We start from the raw sequence: 18934 nt of genomic DNA, 5'->3' as shown, positions 1-18934 counted from the left end.
GCAGTAAAAATGTAGTAGTGTTCTTAACACTGTTAACATGTTCTTCACCTTAAATGCCTTACTTAGTGATGGTAGGTCCTGACTTATCAAAGCCTGAGTTGTCATATAGCCTTGAATATCCATTACAGATACTTTAGTTTTTTATAGGGGTGAAGGGGACACCACATATACAACTTTTTCTGGGGTCATCAGCCCCTAGAGTTCCTTATGGAACTTCTTTCCTGGTCCCATTACTGGATTAGGGTGGCTCCTGATGTTAGAAAAGGATAAACCCTATAGCTGCTTTTCTTTCTGTTATTTCCCAGCCTCTGTTAGACAGTCCGCATTTCATTTTCTTTCTCTTTTTTTTTGAGGCAGAGTTTCGCCCAGGCTGGAGTGCAATGGTGCGATCTTGGCTCACTGCAACCTCCGCCTCCCGGGTTCAAGCAATTCTACTGCCTCAGCCTCCCAAGTAGCTGGGATTCAGGTGCTGGCCACCATGCCTGGCTAATTTTACATTTTTAGTAAAGATGGGGTTTCACTATGTTGGCCAGGCTGGTCTCAAACTCCTGACCTCAAGTGATCTACCCGCCTCAGCCTCCCAAAGTGTTAGGGTTGCAGGTGTGAGCCACCTGCTTTTTTGTTTTTGTTTTTATTTTTATTTTTTTGAGGCTCATTGCAACCTCTGCCTCCCGGGTTCAAGTGATGCTCCTGCCTCAGCCTCCCAAGTAGCTGGGACTACAGGCGTGTGCCACCACGCCCGGCTAATTTTTTGTGTTTTTAGTAGAGACGGGTTTCACTGTGTTAGCCAGGATGGTCTCAATCTGCTGACCTTGCGATCCGCCCGCCTCAGCCTCTCAAAGTGCTGGGATTACAGGCGTGAGGCACTGCACCCAGCCTGTGAATGTCCTTCTCTCTTTTATTTCAAGTTCTCCTTCTCATGCCGTGTCTTACCTCAGTGACCCTCCCCTAGTTCCTGTCACAGAATGTTTAAATGCATCAGCCATTCTCCAACATTAGAATAAATTTCATTCCAGTTCCTTCTTTAACTGAAGAATTGCTATTATACTGCACCTTGTTTCTCATATGACTAGGGCAGAAAAAAACTGTTCATTGAAAAACAGTTTATGGTGATGGAAAGTGAAGTAGGTGGGATAATTCTTAGGGCCTATGGAATGAATGAAATGACTGGATGAGACAGATGTTTAGGGCTTTATATGTACATGGAGATGCAGGCCTCAATTCCACAAATCTTTCATTATTCATTATTATTAGCTCTTCATTCCACAAATCTTTCTCACCCAGTGGAACCTCTGTTTTAGGACACTATGCCTTCACTAGAATTTTCTGTTGTGGATTGGATTTTGCCACCTAAGAACTGATAGCTCTACATGTGATAATATTTATTATGATGCTATCTAATGTGTGTTGAGTGCTTTCTGTATATATGTCACTTTGCTCAGCTGTTTCTATATACATTTTTAATATTAACAAGTTAGTAAGTGCTCATACTATCTGTATTTTTAGAGGAAGTTAAGTAGCATGACCAAATTATATAGCTGGTAAGTGAGGAAAAGGAATTGAAACCCACCTGTTTTTAATTCCAGAGCCTTGACATTGCTACTATACTATAAGCTATGCAGATTGCCTTCTCATGTTTTAATGGAGGCAATCTCAATGTAAACAGTCTCTTATAAAATGAATAAATGTACATAGTGACCTGAGAAAAGTAAATATTAGAAAGTTTTGTCTTAATTTTTTATTTTAAGGATATATTAGAAAACATATTTTAGAAAGATGATTTTGTATAAACACTTAAAAATAGTAGACATATATAAATTTTTGAAGAGAGATAAAGAATATTTTGCTGTGATACCACATCTTTTACCTCTAACCGATGCCTTTGGACAAATTAACCTCTCAGCGCCTCAATTCTGTCACCCTGTGTATATTTACCTTATAAGATGGTTGTGAGCATTAAGTTAAATATTTGTAATATTCCTACTCTATAATTCCTAGTTACACACTGGTTTTGTCCTACTCTTTTATTTGTACAAGTTCATATTTGGTATGGAACATTTTTAAAATTTCATGTCAGATATGAGTTCTCTATACATCTTATATCTTGGTCAGTAGCCTCAAAATAATCAGTTACTTTAACTCTTCTTTTTTAAAACTATTGTCATCGCTACGGGGAGTATTTTGTTTTTAACATCGGTCATGGTTTTACCTGTTGAAAAATAGCAACTAATATGTATGCAGTCTAATAAGCAGTAGTGTTCTTTAAAAATCTGAACCTTTGGACATGCATTTTGTATTATGATATAACATAGCTTTACATAAAGTCACAAGTATTATAATGACAAGTAGATCATCATACATCTTCAGGTAGTGCTGTGTTTTAAAAGATGAGAAAGAGGAGTCAAGATGAATAACCAGATAGCCCAAACCTGTAAGCATTTACCCTAGCTTGCCTTAAAGAAACACTAGAGATTCTGAATCACTTAGCAATTATATTCAAAGACCACTTACCAGGGAATATAAATTATGAATATATTCAAACACTAGAGTTTTTCCTTAAAATTTGTAATATGAAAATTTTTAAAAGTCATGCCATGTGATAATTCTAGAATGATTTTTGGTAGTGTGAGACAATGACACACATTGACAGTGATGTGTGCTCCCTGGACCAGGGTCAGGGAAGTCATAGTGACCCAATCCAGCTGAAGAAAGAAGCTTGGTACACATTGTAATAGGTTGTCACATAGCAGTCTGGTTATGCCCACAGTTGTCCTCAGTTATTATACATTTTTAAACATTTAATAACTTTTAAAGTACTGAATTACCATTTTTCATCCCTTGTGCTTTTTTGGAGTTAACATCTATACTCTGGAAATATGGTTGTTTAGAACAGATCAGGCTCAGACATTCTGGGTAGGTAACCTACTACAAATGAACAAACATGCTTTGTATTCTTGTAAATTCACTTTTCTACTCAATTGTTATGAACCATTTTACTGATCATTTTAACATCTTTTTCTTATAGGGAGCGACAGACTGGAAGGTGCAGAGTACATAAATCCTGGTGAAAGACTCATAGAAGAAGGATGTATTCATATAATTTCACTGGGATCCAAAGCGTTGATGATCCAAGTGTGGGCTGATCCCCACAATGCCAGTTTTATCTTTCGGTATTGATTATCCTTAGCCTCCCATGAATAGATAATGTATTTAAATAATTTATGTAAGAGACATTAATGTGAAATCTGCTAATAAAATTTCATTATAGCGAAACAAAAAGTCTCATTTAAAAATATATACATTCTAACAGCTATTAATATCACTTTTGTAATAGTGTATTATTCTATCCAAAAATCCATAAAGTCTAAACTATATTAATTCTCGGCTGGGCATGGTGTCACACCTGTAATCCCAGCACTTCGGGAAGCCAAGGCAGTCATATCACCTGAGGTCAGGAGTTTGAGACCAGCCTGGCCAACATAGTGAAACCCGATCTCTACAAAACAAACAAGCAAAAACCGCAAAAATTAGCCAGGCATGATGGTGCATGGCTGTAGTCCCAGCTGCTCGGGAGGCTGAAGCAGGAGAATCGCTTGAACCCGGGAGGCAGAGCCCAGATCTCATGCCACTGCGCTCCGGTCTGGGTGACAGAGTGAGACTGTCTCAAAAAATAAAAATAAAAATAAAAAAATAAATAAAATACAATAATTCTCTGTTAGATTTTAGATCAAATACTTATTGAAGTCTTATTCTATGGAAATATTCTATCAGATTGTAATGGTCTTAAGGTGTTATTAACAAACATGTTTTCCATGTGGGTAATATATTTAATAGGCATTACCTGATAAGCTTGGGTTCTCCTTGTTATCTTGTCCTTTTATAATGTCTCATTTGTTAAGTGGTATAGATACAGGTCTTTTATTTGTATTGAGTATGAATAGTATGATACTATTTGTCTAAAACTCAAATCTAAACAAACCAGTATGTTATTTAGGAATACCTACCTTGTAAATGTTACAAACATTACTAGATGCCTTATGTACGTTATCTCCTCATTCTTTTAGTAATTCCACAAAGTAGATTAGACCTCCAATACAGTCTGGTATTTAGACATTTATATTAATTTTTCTGTGAACCAAATAATACATTGTAATTTCTAAATGAGCGATGACTATATAAATAGTAATAATATATATTTTTTACAAACTGAATTCTGAAAATTATTGCCTAAATTATGACTACCAGCCAATGAGCCTAATCTATTTCAGTTCATGAATTGAGGTAATAATAGAATAACTAAGTAGCTTATGATATAAAACGAAGACCTACTGACTTTTCAAGCACTTAAAAAAAAATAGAACTGATTTTTAATCTTACTTAAATATTTAGAATTATAGTTACTATATATGTGTTAAATACTGAGGTCAGAATTTTTATGTTTTCAGCCTATGCCTTTTCTCTTTTTTTATAGTGTGTGCATGGATTCAAATGATGACGTGAAAGCTGTTTTACTAGCACAGGTTGAATCACAGGAGAATATTTTCCTCCCAAGCAAATGGCAACATTTAGTACTCACCTACTTACAGCAGCCCCAAGGGAAAAAGAAGATTCATGGGAAAATCTCCATATGGGTCTCTGGACAGAGGTAGGAAGCATTTTGAGGAAATGCATGTCAATCTCAGTTACAATGTTATGTTTCATTAGTCTATTATAACTTCTGAAACAGATTACAGAAAATTCTAGGTTTTTACTACAATAAAATTTACTATGCTTTAACTTACAAATCTGTCAGAGTTGGACTTTTTTTTCCTATTGGTCATTTTCATGCAGAATAAGCCTTCTGTAGAAGTGACTGTTGAAAATTAATATTTGGGTTTGGGGAGCATGCAGATACCTAGAAATTTAGACATTTATGTATAACTATATATGAAAGAACAGAATCTATAATTTCATCCCGCAAGTCCATATATTGTAAAACTGAAGCCATGATAATTATTTAAATTAAGTGGCTAATAAGGTTAATACCTAAATTAAATTAGACTTTCAAAAGAAATTAGAATGACTAGTCTATGTATAAGATGATAGATTCAGATAGAGTGCTAGAAATATAGCAAGTGATAGATTCAGGGAGAGTACTGTATGATTTTTACCACATAGGAGAATTGTGAGCCAAGCTAATAAGAAACGTCTTGTGGAATATGGTAATGTAAAATTTTAGCCTGTAGGAATTATAAGGTATCTTTGATTTGTAAGCATTGGGAAGTATTGTATTGAATGAAGTAGCATGAAAGAAGATGAGAATTTGAAACTGTAATGTGGCACGGTAGAGGATTAAGCTGGTTGGATGAGTTTAAGTTGAATAATGAGAAATACAAAAAAATGGGCATGGTGAGACTTAACAGGCTTTGAATGCCAAGCTGAGAAGTCTAGATTTAATCAAAGGGAGCATAATATATTGCATACTTATTATGTTGCAGATCTTTTGCTGGATGCTTTATATACATGATCTAATTCTCTCAAAAATCCCTCAAAGTAGATTAGACCATGGAAATAACATATACCCTTAACACAGATTAACCTATTTTTATTCATTCATTTGTTCATTCATCACATTTATTGAAGAATCACAGTGTTTTGAGCACTTGATATATTAATAAGGCCTGGGGGACAGTGGTAAACAAGATGGACACATTCCCTGCCTTCCTGGAGTCACAGTCTGGTGAGGAATCAGACAACAAGCAAACACAATTAAATGAATATTTGCAAATGATGACAAATACTGTGAGGTCCATGCTTTAAAACCCTGAGACAGAAAATATCAAGTTTGACACTAATGATGGATGGATCAGGGAAGGCCTATCTAAGAACAGGGTATTAAAGCTGAGACCTGAAAGAGGAGATGGAACTTGCCCTGTGCAGGTGAGAGGAGGACAGTTTGAAGTGGAGGACTGGGCATCGCTGCAGGAGGCTGCAGCAATTGATTGCTTATAGCCGTCCAGCCTCAATAATAGAGGGAGACAGGGACAGGGGCTTGTGAATTGCTTTACAGTCCATGGTGTCTGCCACAAGCAAGAACATGCTTTGGAAATAAGAGTTCAGTTTTGTTGTATTCATTTTAAAAAATTGTAAAAATACGTAATTGAAGCCTAATTTCCATGTTCCATATTCCAAATAAAATACAGTCTGTGACAGTCTCGATCTTCACACCTGCCGTGGCAGCTGTAGCCAATCAGCAAATTTGTTTCCAGAACCTATAGTTAAATCAGATAGAGCTGGGGCTGGAGTTGTAAGTAGAGAGCCCCTGTCTCCTCCTAGACACTCTCCTCTCCATTTCCTGAGCTTTCAACATGTGCCAGGCACTGCATTAGACACTTTATACAGATTACCTAATTTAATCCTCCCAGCAATACTATGAAGTAGGTATATTATTATCCAAATTTTACAGATGAGGCAACTGAGACCTAGAGTGACTTGCCCAAACTCTTGCCACAAGTAAGGGGTAGAGCTGAAAGTTTAACCTAAACTCTGACCCTAAGGAGGGCCCATGTTTTAAAACCCTATCCTTTACTGCCCCTGCAGCCTTTTTCTGAATTATGTCAACTGACAGGTATAGGAACCATAAACTATTAGACATGTTCAGAATGAGAAATTAGATTTTTATTGTGGACAGTCTGAAATTAGTAAACATAGTCACTTGATTCACACATCACTCTGTTTTTTTACCCACCCACTTAGGTCTACATTCCTTTGAGAGAATTGTTTGCCATTTGGCACAAGTTAATTTCATTGGTTAACAGAGCAAGTGACCAAGAACAAATATTTTATTCTGTTGACTTAAACTTGGTGCTATAATATCTTCATCACCTTATAAGCTATAGAATAATTTCTAGGCCAGGCATGGTGCTTCATGCCTGTAATCCCAGCACTTTGAGAGGCCGAGGCAGAAGGATTGCTTGAGCCCGGGAATTGAAGACCAACCTGGGCAACATGGAAAAACCCTGACCCTACTAAAAATAAAAAATTAGCTGGGCATGGTGATGCGTACCTGTATAGTCCCAGCTACTCGGGAGGCTGAGGCAGGAGAATCACCTGAGCCCAGTAAGTCAAGGCTACAGAGAGCCATGATTGCACCCTTGCACTTCAGCCTGGGTGACAGAGTGAGACCCTGTCTCAATTAAAAAAAAAAAAAAAAAAAAGAATTTCTAAAAGAGTACATTTGAAAAGGCCTTTTAAAATAAGGTAACAATACTGAAAATGAGTTAATACTTTCTTAGTTGTTATTAACAGCTTACAAATATGGCAGAAATATTTGGCACATAGTAGATACTTAATATTTGTTTAATTCATTTTGCATTCATCCTGCAGTAGGTTTTCTTTCACCCTTAAAAACACTATTTTATTTTTATTTTATTATATTATATTTTCATTTTACTTTAGTTCTGGGATACATGTCAGAACATGCAGGTTTGTTACATAGGTATACATGTGCCATGGTGGTTTGCTGCACCTATCAACCCATCATCTAGGTTTTAAGCCCCACATGCATTAGGTATTTGTCCTGATGCTCTTCCTCCTCTTGCCCCGACACCTGCTGACAGGCGCTGGTGTGTGATGTTCCCCTCCCTGTGTCCATGTGTTCTCATTGAAACACTCTTATTTTTTAAAATAAAAAATTTAAAACTATATTAAGTCATAATGCCACTAGATGGCGATAGAGGAGTTTCAGTCACAGCCATTTATTTGGTCAAGGAGAAGTAGTATGTCATTGAACGTATCTCACATCTTTCCTTTATTTAAAAAAAAAACAACAAAACATTAAAATAGTTAAGTTTATCTGTTATATGTGAAACAGAGAGTCTTAGGCAAAACTTTTAAAATAAATATATACAAAGTTGGATTTCTCATTAAGAGCTACCCATGTTAGCTTATCCTGTCTTCATCTTACAAATTTTATTTAGACTTTGCCTTTATAGATTACCCTTATTATCTTAAAATGGAGTTTAAAACATTCCTAAACTAGGGGTAGAGCTCTGTGGTTTCACTAGTTGATGAAGTCCTCCCTGCTTTGTGTGTCTTTCTGTGAGAAAGCTTTATTTTGCCTTTGCCAGAACTCTGTCTTTTGTAAGCATTCCTTCACCGTTATCCATGAAGCAAAAGAGACTAATCAAAAGCTGCGTAATCACTTAGCATTAAGAAAACAGAAAATGCAGAAAGCATTGACATTTCAGTGGCTAGACAGAAGAAATTTTGAGGAAGTTATGTTTTTACTGATTAGTTTTCAGAGGCCTCATAGATGACATAACATTTTTGGAATGTCATGGATTCCAATTTTTGGAATTGTTGGTCAAGATGGGAGACTTCTTGGCAAAATTAAGGGGAGGTGGTTGGTTTGTATCTGTAAACCAGGAAGGTGCATATGCGGAAGTCAAATGGCAGAGAAAACTTGCAGCAAATGTCTCATCACATTTCCCATGGCCTGCTGTGGGATCATCAGGTATCTCTGTTTGGCTCCCCTCTTTCTGCAGTACCTTTGACCAAGAGACAAACAATTAGCCCTCCTCTTGTGCCCCAGTGCCAGCTGGTAATGACCCAAGAAAATTGTTGAAGAATTCTCCATTGTTAAATATTCATGCTTTAAAAATACTTAGTACTAGTACTTCCTAAAGTCATTGCTTTAACTTTGTTTTTAATGTAGGAAGCCTGATGTTACTTTGGATTTTATGCTTCCAAGAAAAACAAGTTTGTCATCTGATAGCAATAAAACATTTTGCATGATTGGCCATTGTTTATCATCCCAAGAAGAGTTTTTGCAGTTAGCTGGAAAATGGGACCTGGGAAATTTGCTTCTCTTCAATGGTGAGTGAGCCATGATTGCACCACTGCACTTCAACCTGGGCGACAGAGTGAGATTTTTTCCTTTGAAACATTTCCAGTTTTTTTCCTCAGTTAACAAGTATTAAACTAAGTAAATTAACCTGGCTAAAATATGTATCTCTGTTCCTTTACTTGTGTTTAATAAGTACTGTATTTCCAAGACTCTAAGATATACTTTTAAAATATTTTAACATTTTTGTAATCTAGTTGTGTGTTACAATTGATACATACATTTAATATAAAAATGTATTTCCTCCACCCTCAAAAAAGAAAATCTCATATTAGTGTTTTTTTATACTGGATAATGTAGTATCGTGACTAGTAAACTTATCTTGGTTGTCTCCTTTATAATTTTATTATTTCTTATACAAATATCAAATTTTAGGGAAAAATGAGATATATGATTTTTAAAAATATGTCCTTAAACCTGATACATAATAGCATTCAGACAGTGTTTATTGACTAAATAGGAAGGAATAAAGATATTGATTCAAATTTTAGTTAGAAATGGAATTTACCAAGATACAGCTTCCATTATTTTAAAAAAAAAAAAAAAGTAAAATAAATCAGAAAACCTGTTTTCTGGCTAAGGAGTAAATAGAAATATTATGATTTAATTAAAAGCTTCACGATTAACTTTATATACATTAATTCATCTTCCATCATAGTTGGCATAGGTTATTTTCTCATTACACCAATTTGGAAATTGAGGCTTTATCAATTTCATAAAATATAGTGAACAGCTGAAAGAATCTGGCTAAAAAAAATAACTCCTGGTTTCTTGCTTTTTATGAAAAATTCTGGTTAGAGTGTTTTAAATAACTAACTTTATTTTTCTGCTATTCAGGAGCTAAGGTTGGTTCACAAGAGGCCTTTTATCTGTATGCTTGTGGGCCCAACCATACATCTGTAATGCCATGTAAGTATGGCAAGCCAGTGAATGACTACTCCAAATATATTAATAAAGAAATTTTGCGATGTGAACAAATCAGAGAACTTTTTATGACCAAGAAAGATGTGGATATTGGTCTCTTAATTGTAAGTTTTAATTTTATAAGTTTTAATTTTATAGTAACAACTGTATTTAGGTGTATTTATTGAAATGTATAGTTATGAATTAGATTTCTAAAGATTTTCATGTGGTTCCTTAACATTTTCTTATCTTAGAATTATGTTTTTTTCTGAAAAAAGTTGAAACACTTTGACCTTCTTTCAAAATTTGTTTCAGGTTTTATATTTATGTCTCCATTTCCTTGAAATTATATTTCCATAAAAAGTTTATCAGTTTAGTTTATTTTATACCTACCAATTATTCAGGAAAAATGTTTATGATACAGTGAAAATAACACTTGTTAGTTTGACATACTCCTAAAAAATGTTGCTCTTTATATTTTCTTTCCATACTTATAAATAAATAATATCCATTTATAATGTTAGTTTTAGTTACGTGTATTCAGGTCTTAGAAAACCTACTCTTTTTTATTTTTTATTTATTTATTTTTTTAAGAGACAGGATTTCATTCTGTCACCCAGGCTTGGGTGCAGTGGTGTGATCATAGCTCACTGCAGCCTTGAACTCCTGGGCTCAAATGATCCTCCCACCTCAGCCTCCCAGATGGCCGGGTCTACAGTCAGGCACCACCACACCAGGCTAATTTTAAATTTTTGTAGAGATGGAATCTCGCTATGTTGCCCAGACAGATCTCAAACTCCTGGCCTCAAGCGATCCTCCCATCTCAACCCCTCAAATGGTGAGATTACAGGCATGAGCCACCATGCCTGGCCTAAAAAATGTATTGTTTAATATCAGTACAAATAGGAATTTTGCTTTCAAAGTATTGCTAATTCTGCTTACATGAGACTCTATTGATTTTTATATATTATTCCAATATTTTGTTCTACTGGTATACAATTTAGGAGCTAGTGGTGAGGTTTTTCATTATAGCAACTAGAAAACTGAGCCTTCATAGTCTTAGAAAATCTACTAAAATCTGGTAGATCTGGCCATGAAACTGGGTTCCTCTTTCTCTTGCTTCTTGTGAGAAGTACAGATATTTCCTACTTGAAGGAGACTACTGTTTTGGAATGTATTTTGTTGTTGTTGTTGTTGAGTTGTGGGGAGGGTAAATGTGGTTGTCAGTAATTATTGGGTAGTAAGGGACAGGGATGCTAAATGTTCTACAGTACATGAACACTATTATACAACAAAGAATGATCCTATCCTAAATGTCTCACCATTAAGAAAACATCCTTTAGGGAAATGGTTCCTCAAACCTGAATGTGCACCAGAATCATCCAGAGGGCTTGTTAAAATATAGATTGCTGGTCCAGAGCTTCTTATGTAGTAGGTCTGAAGTGTGACCCTGGAATTTACATTTTTAATAAGTTCCTAGGTGATGCTGATGCTGGTTGAGGATCACACTTTGAGAACCTCTGCCTTAGGGAGATTGAGGAGCTCACACAGATGTTTGTTCAAGTAGTAACTTTAACTCAGTAGTTTTCAGTTAATGCATTTGTTTTCATAAAAAAATTTCCCTAATCCTTTTATTTTTCCTGAACAGTATATAGGTCATATAAGTTACAAAACTCAACATAAATTATCATGAATGAAAATTCTGAGGGTTTTATGTGAAAACTATTTTTAGAGAGCAAATTCTTTAAGCCCGATTTAGTAATTTGGGAGTTACAAGTTTGTGAAAGAATGGTCAGGGAGAAGGGGTACCCTCGGTCGGGCGCAGTGGCTCACGCCTGTAATCCCAGCACTTTGGGAGGCCGAGGCAGGCGGATCACCTCGGGTCAGGAGTTTGAGACCAGTCTGGCCAACATGGTGAAACCCTGTCTCTACTAAAAATACAAAAACTAGCCGGGCATGGTGGCAGGCACCTGTAATCCCAGCTACTCAGGAGGCCGAGGCAGGAGAATCGCTTGAACCTAGGAGGCGGAGATTGCAGTGAGCCGAGAATGCACCATTGCACTCCAGCCTGGGCAACAAGAGTGAAACTCCGTCTCAAAAAAAGAAAGAAAGAAAAAAAAAGAAATGGTACCCTCATGTCAGGGTGTGGTGTCAGATTTCTGATTGAAACTACTGTAGGTTTGAAACTTTGCTTTTCCAGCATAATCATACACAACAGAGAGTATAATTGGTTTAGCTGGTGCACAGATACACTGGATGGCATGTCTGATTGCTGTGGGTCATAAATAAACCTCAGGCCAGGCACGGTGGCTCCTGTTTGTAATCCCAGCACTTTGGGAGGCTGAGGCAGGCAGATCCCGAGGTCAGAAGTTCAAGACCAGCCAGTTTGAGACCAGTCTGGCCAACATGGTGAAACCCTGTCTCCACTAAAAATAGAAAATTAGCTGGGTGTGGTGGCATGCACCTGTAATCCCAGCTACTCAGGAGGCTGAAGCAGGAGAATTGCTTGAACCCAGGACGCAGAGGCTGCGGTGAGCTGAGATCATGCAACTGTACTCCAGCCTGGGCAACAGAGCAAGACTCCGTCTTGGAAAGAGAGAGAGAGAGAGAGAGAGAGAGAGAGAGAGAGAGAAAGGCTCACATCCAGTTCTGAGAGAAGACACTGAATCTATATGATTTCCTGAGCCTGAGTTTGGCATCCACTACCACTAAAACCACCTTAAAGTACACTATGGGCCAGACACCAAGGTTCATACCTATAATCTCATACCTATAATCCCAGCACTCTGGGAGGCACAGGCAGGAGGATCACTTTAGGCCAAGGGTTTGAGACTAGCCTGCAACATAACAAGACCATGTCTCTACCAAAAAAAAAAAAAAAAAAATTGGTGTGGTGGCAGGTGCCTGTAGTCCTGGCTGCTTGGGAGACTGAGGTGGGAGGAGCCCTTGAGCCTAGGAGTTCAAGGCTACAGTGAGCTATGGTCATGCCACTGCACTCCAGCCTGGGTGCCAGAGCGAGACCCTGTCTCTAAGAAAAACATACATTCTGCATTTAAAATTAATTTTAATTTTTAAAATAGTTTAGAGAGTCTTGACAGGGAGCCACACACTGATGGAAACTATCCTTTGCCTGGGAGAAATATTTGAAGTTCTATTTTATTTTAGTTTGGTGTGCTGACCGTTGACAATCCGAAATTTTATTCCAGTAGAAAGAAAGATCTAGTTTAGAGTTGCTTTTAAATAAATAGTCAGCCCATGAGCAAATGCAGAGCAAAAATTTCAGAAAAGTTGACCTGACCCTGAGTTCCCAATATTTTTAAGTGCTTAGAATAGTGCCTGGTATGTAGTAAGTGTGGTTTAAGACTTAGTTGATATTAGTAGTAATAGTATAATTTAATATTTATTCTAAACCAAACAAAGCTGGAATCCTTCTCAACCTTGGTGTGATCTATACAATTGATCACTGCTAAATAAATCACTGATCATTTGCTTTGTGGGAAGCAGCCTTGCTTCTAATGTTCATCTTTGTTTAGTGTAGTAGCTGTTGTTTTTTAAACAAAGAAAAGGATCAGTTGAGTGTGTTTTCACTTTGAAATACTTACTTGCTAGTTGATAGCTTGCATTTTAAACTTTGTGTCATTACTGAATGAAAATATTTGTGTTTCAGGAAAGTCTTTCAGTTGTTTATACAACTTACTGTCCTGCTCAGTACACCATCTATGAGCCAGTGATTAGACTTAAAGGTCAAATGAAAACCCAACTCTCTCAAAGACCCTTCAGCTCAAAAGAAGTTCAGAGCATCTTATTAGAACCTCATCATCTAAAGAATCTCCAACCTACTGAATATAAAACCATTCAAGGCATTCTGCACGAAATTGGTGGAACTGGTGTATTTGTTTTTCTCTTTGCTAGGGTAAGAATCACTGGTTATAGTTTTGTCTAAAGAGAAATGACTTATTTATTATTGATAAAGGATTTCTTTTGGACCACACGAAAAAGCTACACTCAACTATATTAAACTTTTAAGATAAAAAATTACATATTAAATATGTTATTAAGCTTTCAGCCATAGATGATTCAGGTTTCTTCTAATTTATGAATATTTTAGAAGTTTTCTATTAACCAAAAATGCAATTAGTACAATTAAATGTTAAATGTACAAGATTTTAATTTGAAAGGAGGATACTTTTAAAAATAAAATTTATGAAGCTTTTATTCCTTAAATGTTTCCAATGCATAGGAAAAAACTAAGGGTCAGCAAGTATGTTTTTTTTAAAAAAAACAACAAAACTTTGTTTGGGTTTGGAGTTTTTTCAAAAAGGAGAAATACAAAGTTTGCCTCAGGCCATACGTACCATTTTAGAATAAATCATTTAATTATCTGTCCTGATACAGAGTAGACAGTAATTATAGACTATTTCAGGGATTGCTGAAACCTATATTAGGGAGCACAAATAGTCTCACTTTGGTAAAAATCATTTCTACTTTCTCTGGGTCCACATCCCTGTTTAATTAAAGCAGCTTTGATCTTCCTTCATCCTCGGAATGCCGTCTTCATTTTATCCCGAAGTATAACTTCTGCAACATTATCAGGTTTTCATAGTCTCCCTATCTAGCTTTCTTTAATGGAAGCATCTTTGATTAATTTTGCAATAAGAAGCATATGAGCATTTGTTGTTGTTAGGGTTCTTACAAATATTTTGTTAGCATTTGATCCCCCATTCTCTGTAATCTGTCTTTTCTTCTTCACCTCTTCTTTTTTCATATTTTTTAAATCTACTGTCTAGTTGAATAGATTCTCTCCTAGTGTTTTAAAATCAAAAGCCCTTTGACTCCTCACCAATATTTTGTGATCTTTTGTACCACTGTATAGTTTCAAAATGTATATCCTTGTTTTCTTCTCTTTCATCAAGGTATTGAATATAATTTTGTTAGTTACATAAAGATTGGATCTTAGATAAAATGTTTACATTTTTGTCTTTATATGTTTAGTATCTTGCCAGTAAGACTTTTAAAGTATGTTTCTAAGTCTAAAACTTAGAAACCTTGTTCAGTATCCTTCCTCCTCCCCTACAAAAATAAAATTCAGTGTCCTTAAAATCCTTACATGCATAACCTGCCTTGTGAGCCTGGTCTCTACAATCCAGCCAAAGAGGCAACCTGCAGCTTCCTAGATGTACTCTGAACTTCTAATTTAGGCCTTCACCCTTCCCCTGGCTGTGCCCTGCACCCAGCCACCCCTTTATTCCTGCTTCCAGGATTTGGCTCTCTTCCTTGGCCATCTTATCTCTGTGTAGCCTTCCCCTAAACCAAGCAGAGAGGGGTCAGAATGGTTTCTGTGCTCTCCTGGCATACCTATTGTCTCATTCTTCTTTGGCCTTTAGTGTGATAATAAGTATGTGTTTCTTATGTATATAGTAGTTGTCAGAAAGTGTTGGTTGAAGTAAATTGAAGTACAAGGCACAACATGTGGTTTTTAGCCTCTTATCTCTTTGACAGAAAAGTAGACCCCATTGGGAACAAGTATCATGTATTTTACTTCTTTTTATCTCCCTTACCACATAATGCAGAGCCTGTTTGTCTGTTGACTAATCTATCAAAAACTTATGACACTTCAGATCACTAGTTATAAAATGCTACTGACCGCTAAGGTTGTTCATGTCATTGTATACTATAGCATATGTAAGAGACTATAGAACATGGAATGTATGCCTTACTCTCAGTTTTGTTTATTCACAATCCTTAAATAGGTAGAGTATGAGCATTAAAAAAATACTTTGTAGAAACTACTGGATTGATGTTACATAGTGGAAGATTATAAACGTTACATTTTTACTCTCAGCAAATTGGGAGAAAACTATATCCACCCATTTTTTTTTAGGTCATTGAACTCAGTAGCTGTGAAGAAACTCAAGCATTAGCACTGCGAGTTATACTCTCATTAATTAAATACAACCAACAAAGAGTACATGAATTAGAAAATTGTAATGGACTTTCTATGATTCATCAGGTGTTGATCAAACAAAAATGCATTGTTGGGTTTTACATTTTGAAGGTATGTCTTCATAAAATTTATTTTTATAGTTTCATATGCAATGATACTCATCTCATCATCAAAGTCTTCCAATAATAGTTTTGTGTTTCAGTTATTCCTGAAGAAAATGGAGGAAACTTATTAGTGTATAGTTAATAAAACTAAGGTATTCTTCTAGTTCTTTTCATCATTTAAATAATTACATTTTTCTTTTCTTTAAAGCATTTTTTAAAAGTAAGAAAAAATAAACTCATTGAATTTTGGATCTGGGTGGGCCATAGATATCTCCCATGCTGTCCCCTCATTCCATAGATTGATAAGATCTTTGCTTTAGCCCCCACCATTATGGCAGAGAACCCAGTTCTCTAGACACCTAGAGGCATACCATTCCATTAGGCACTGCTGCTACAAGTTAGTTTTTAAAGTCACAGATATTCGTGCTCATTTTTATTATCCCGCTATCATCATATATTTAAATACTTTTCTAGATAAAAGCATTTGGTAACATTGTGAAAATATTTCTCTCTGAGATTTCTAGTACTAAGGCAAAAGATGATTACTCTACCCTTGCCCCCATCCCTACCTCTTTAAACTGCAAGATCCATACATTTGTGGCATGAATCCTTACTACTTTTTTGAAAAGGTTTTAAAGCCTAATAGAAGATTAATTCAATTTAAAACATAAAAAATGAGTGCTGTTTGTTTTACTCCATGTTTGAACCTGAGTACTCACTTAAAAATATTTGTAAGTTTGGAATTTTCTATTTATCTGAATTGTTTTACAAAACAAGTTAAAGATATTTTGTGAAGTGAATTATTTACTAGCTTTCCTTTGAATTTAATGATTGCTAAAATTGAAAGCTTAATGTTTCTGTTGAACTTTTTGATTAACCAATTACTAATGCATCTTATATTAATGCTAATTTTCTATAGACCCTTCTCGAAGGATGCTGTGGTGAAGATATTATTTATATGAATGAGAATGGAGAGTTTAAGTTGGATGTAGACTCTAATGCTATAATCCAAGATGTTAAGCTGTTAGAGGAACTGTTGCTTGACTGGAAGATATGGAATAAAGCAGAGGCATGTAATATGTACTTTTTCTATTTTTTATTGTGATAACATGCATATAACACAAAATTTACCATCTTAAGCATTTTTAAGTTTCGGTTCGGTGGCATTAAGTGCATTTACAGTGTTGTCCAACCATCACCACCATCCATCTCTGTAAATCTTTTTTGTTTTGTAAAACCAAAACTTTGTACCCTTTAAACAGTAATTCCCTGTTCCCCCTCTTCCTCTAGCCCCTGGAAACCACCATTCTGCTTTTTTCTAAGGATCTCATATAAGTAGGATCATATAGTATTTGTCTTTTTGTGATTAGCTTATTTCACTCAGCATAATGTCTTCACGGCTCGTCTGTGTTGTAGCATATGTCCAAATTTCCTTTTTAAGAATGAATAATATTCCATTCTATATATTTACCACATTTTGCTCATCCATTCATCAGTTTAGAGATACTTAGATTGTTTCCACATTTTAGCTACTGTGAATAGAAGCGTGTACTCGTTTTTTTGTTTGTTTTTGTTTTTGTTTGAAATGGAGTGTTACTCTTTCGCCCAGGCTGGAGTGCAGTGGCGTGATCTTGGCTCACTGCAACCTCCACCCCCAGGCTCAGATGATACTCCTACCTTAGCCTCCCAAGTAGCTGGGACCACAGATGTGTGCCACCATGCCTGGCTAAGTTTTTGTATTTTGGATATAGACAGGGTTTCACACATGTTGCTCAGGCTGGTCTTGAACTCCTGAGCTCAAGTGATCTGCCTGCCTTGGCTTCCCAAAATGCTGGGAGTAGACACATGAGCCACCACCCCCAGCCAGCATATTCTTTTAAATATTTATCTAATCATGATTCTGAAGGAAATAATTAATTACTTCAATGTAATGTTAATTATAAATGGAAATCTGGCACTTATTTTCCATGCAAAGTTTTGAACAGCCATGGGGAACACTGAGCTGGAGAGTCAAAATCAAACTTGGGCTGGCTAAGAATACTGCAGTCAGGCAGGAGCATATGGGCTTATTTGGATTAGTCGAAGGCTTGCATTTACCATAAACTCTGAAAGGGGAGCCTGCTAAGAGTCAGGGGAGTCAGGTCCAGGAGAGGGAAATGGATACACTTCTAACTAGGGGAACCACGCTGGCCAGGAGTTAGAGATAAGACCATGGTATATAGGGGAAGGCTTCATCATAAGTATAAAGTAAGCAACATAGATTGATCTTAGATGTAGACACTACATCTCAGCACCTAGAATGGCTGGTCTGGTCTTCACAAGGACCCAGTCAGGGAATGAGTATAGGGTTGTTTCCTTTCTGCCCCAGTTTTAAGCAGTCGTAATGGTATAGGCTCATACAGCCTTCTTAGTTCTAGTGTAGACTGTTTGCTCTAAGTGTGGCAGGGTTCTAGTAGGTATTGGTGATTTTTGCAAGAAAAAGAAAACTAGATTGTCTAGAACTAATTAGAATATAACAAGATTATCATCAAATATTATTATGGAGCAATTCAGAATATATATACCTTTAGAATTTTTAAAAAAATGGTTTTTCCCAACTTGCCAACAGTCCCGAAAAATTTACACATTACCAGTAATGAGTTGTGAGGTTGAAAAAAGACTCCTTTTTTTTTTTGGAAACAAGATCTCACTCTGTCACCCAGGCTAAAGTGCAGTGGCGCCGTCTTGGCTCATTGCAACCTCTGCCTCTCAGGCTCAAGCAGTCCTCCTACCTCAGCCTCCCAAGTAGCTAGGACTACATGTGTGCACCACCATGCCTGGGTAATTTTTATTTATTTATTTATTTTTTTGTAGAGATGAAGTCTCACTATATTGCCCAGGCTGGTCTCAAACTCCTGGGCTCAAGCAATCCTCCTGCCTTGGCCTTCCAAAGTGCTGGGATACAGGCGTGAGCCCCCACACCTGGCAAAAGGAAAAAAAAAAAAAAAACCCTTTTCTAATCTATTAGTAATAAAAATAAATTTAGTTCAGATATGCTAGAGGAAAGAGAATTTTCTATTCTTCCTATAGAAAATTATATTACAAAATTGTTATATGAAG

General features: G+C 36.3%; 1 protein-coding gene across 1 annotated transcript in view; it reads left to right on the top strand.

The window, feature by feature from the left end:
• Positions 1–18934, top strand: part of LYST (lysosomal trafficking regulator) — a 216845-nt gene that overhangs the window by 94529 nt on the left and 103382 nt on the right. The window contains exons 13-19 of the mRNA XM_025402839.1: positions 3026–3170; positions 4472–4645; positions 8696–8856; positions 9722–9912; positions 13455–13700; positions 15669–15842; positions 16755–16904. Of these exons, the coding sequence (XP_025258624.1) occupies positions 3026–3170; positions 4472–4645; positions 8696–8856; positions 9722–9912; positions 13455–13700; positions 15669–15842; positions 16755–16904 (1241 nt within the window). The remainder of the gene's footprint in view (positions 1–3025; positions 3171–4471; positions 4646–8695; positions 8857–9721; positions 9913–13454; positions 13701–15668; positions 15843–16754; positions 16905–18934) is intronic.

This window comes from Theropithecus gelada, chromosome 1, assembly GCF_003255815.1.
Source record: "Theropithecus gelada isolate Dixy chromosome 1, Tgel_1.0, whole genome shotgun sequence".
Classification (NCBI taxonomy): domain Eukaryota; kingdom Metazoa; phylum Chordata; class Mammalia; order Primates; family Cercopithecidae; genus Theropithecus; species Theropithecus gelada.
This window is presented reverse-complemented; position numbering and strand designations above follow the sequence as displayed.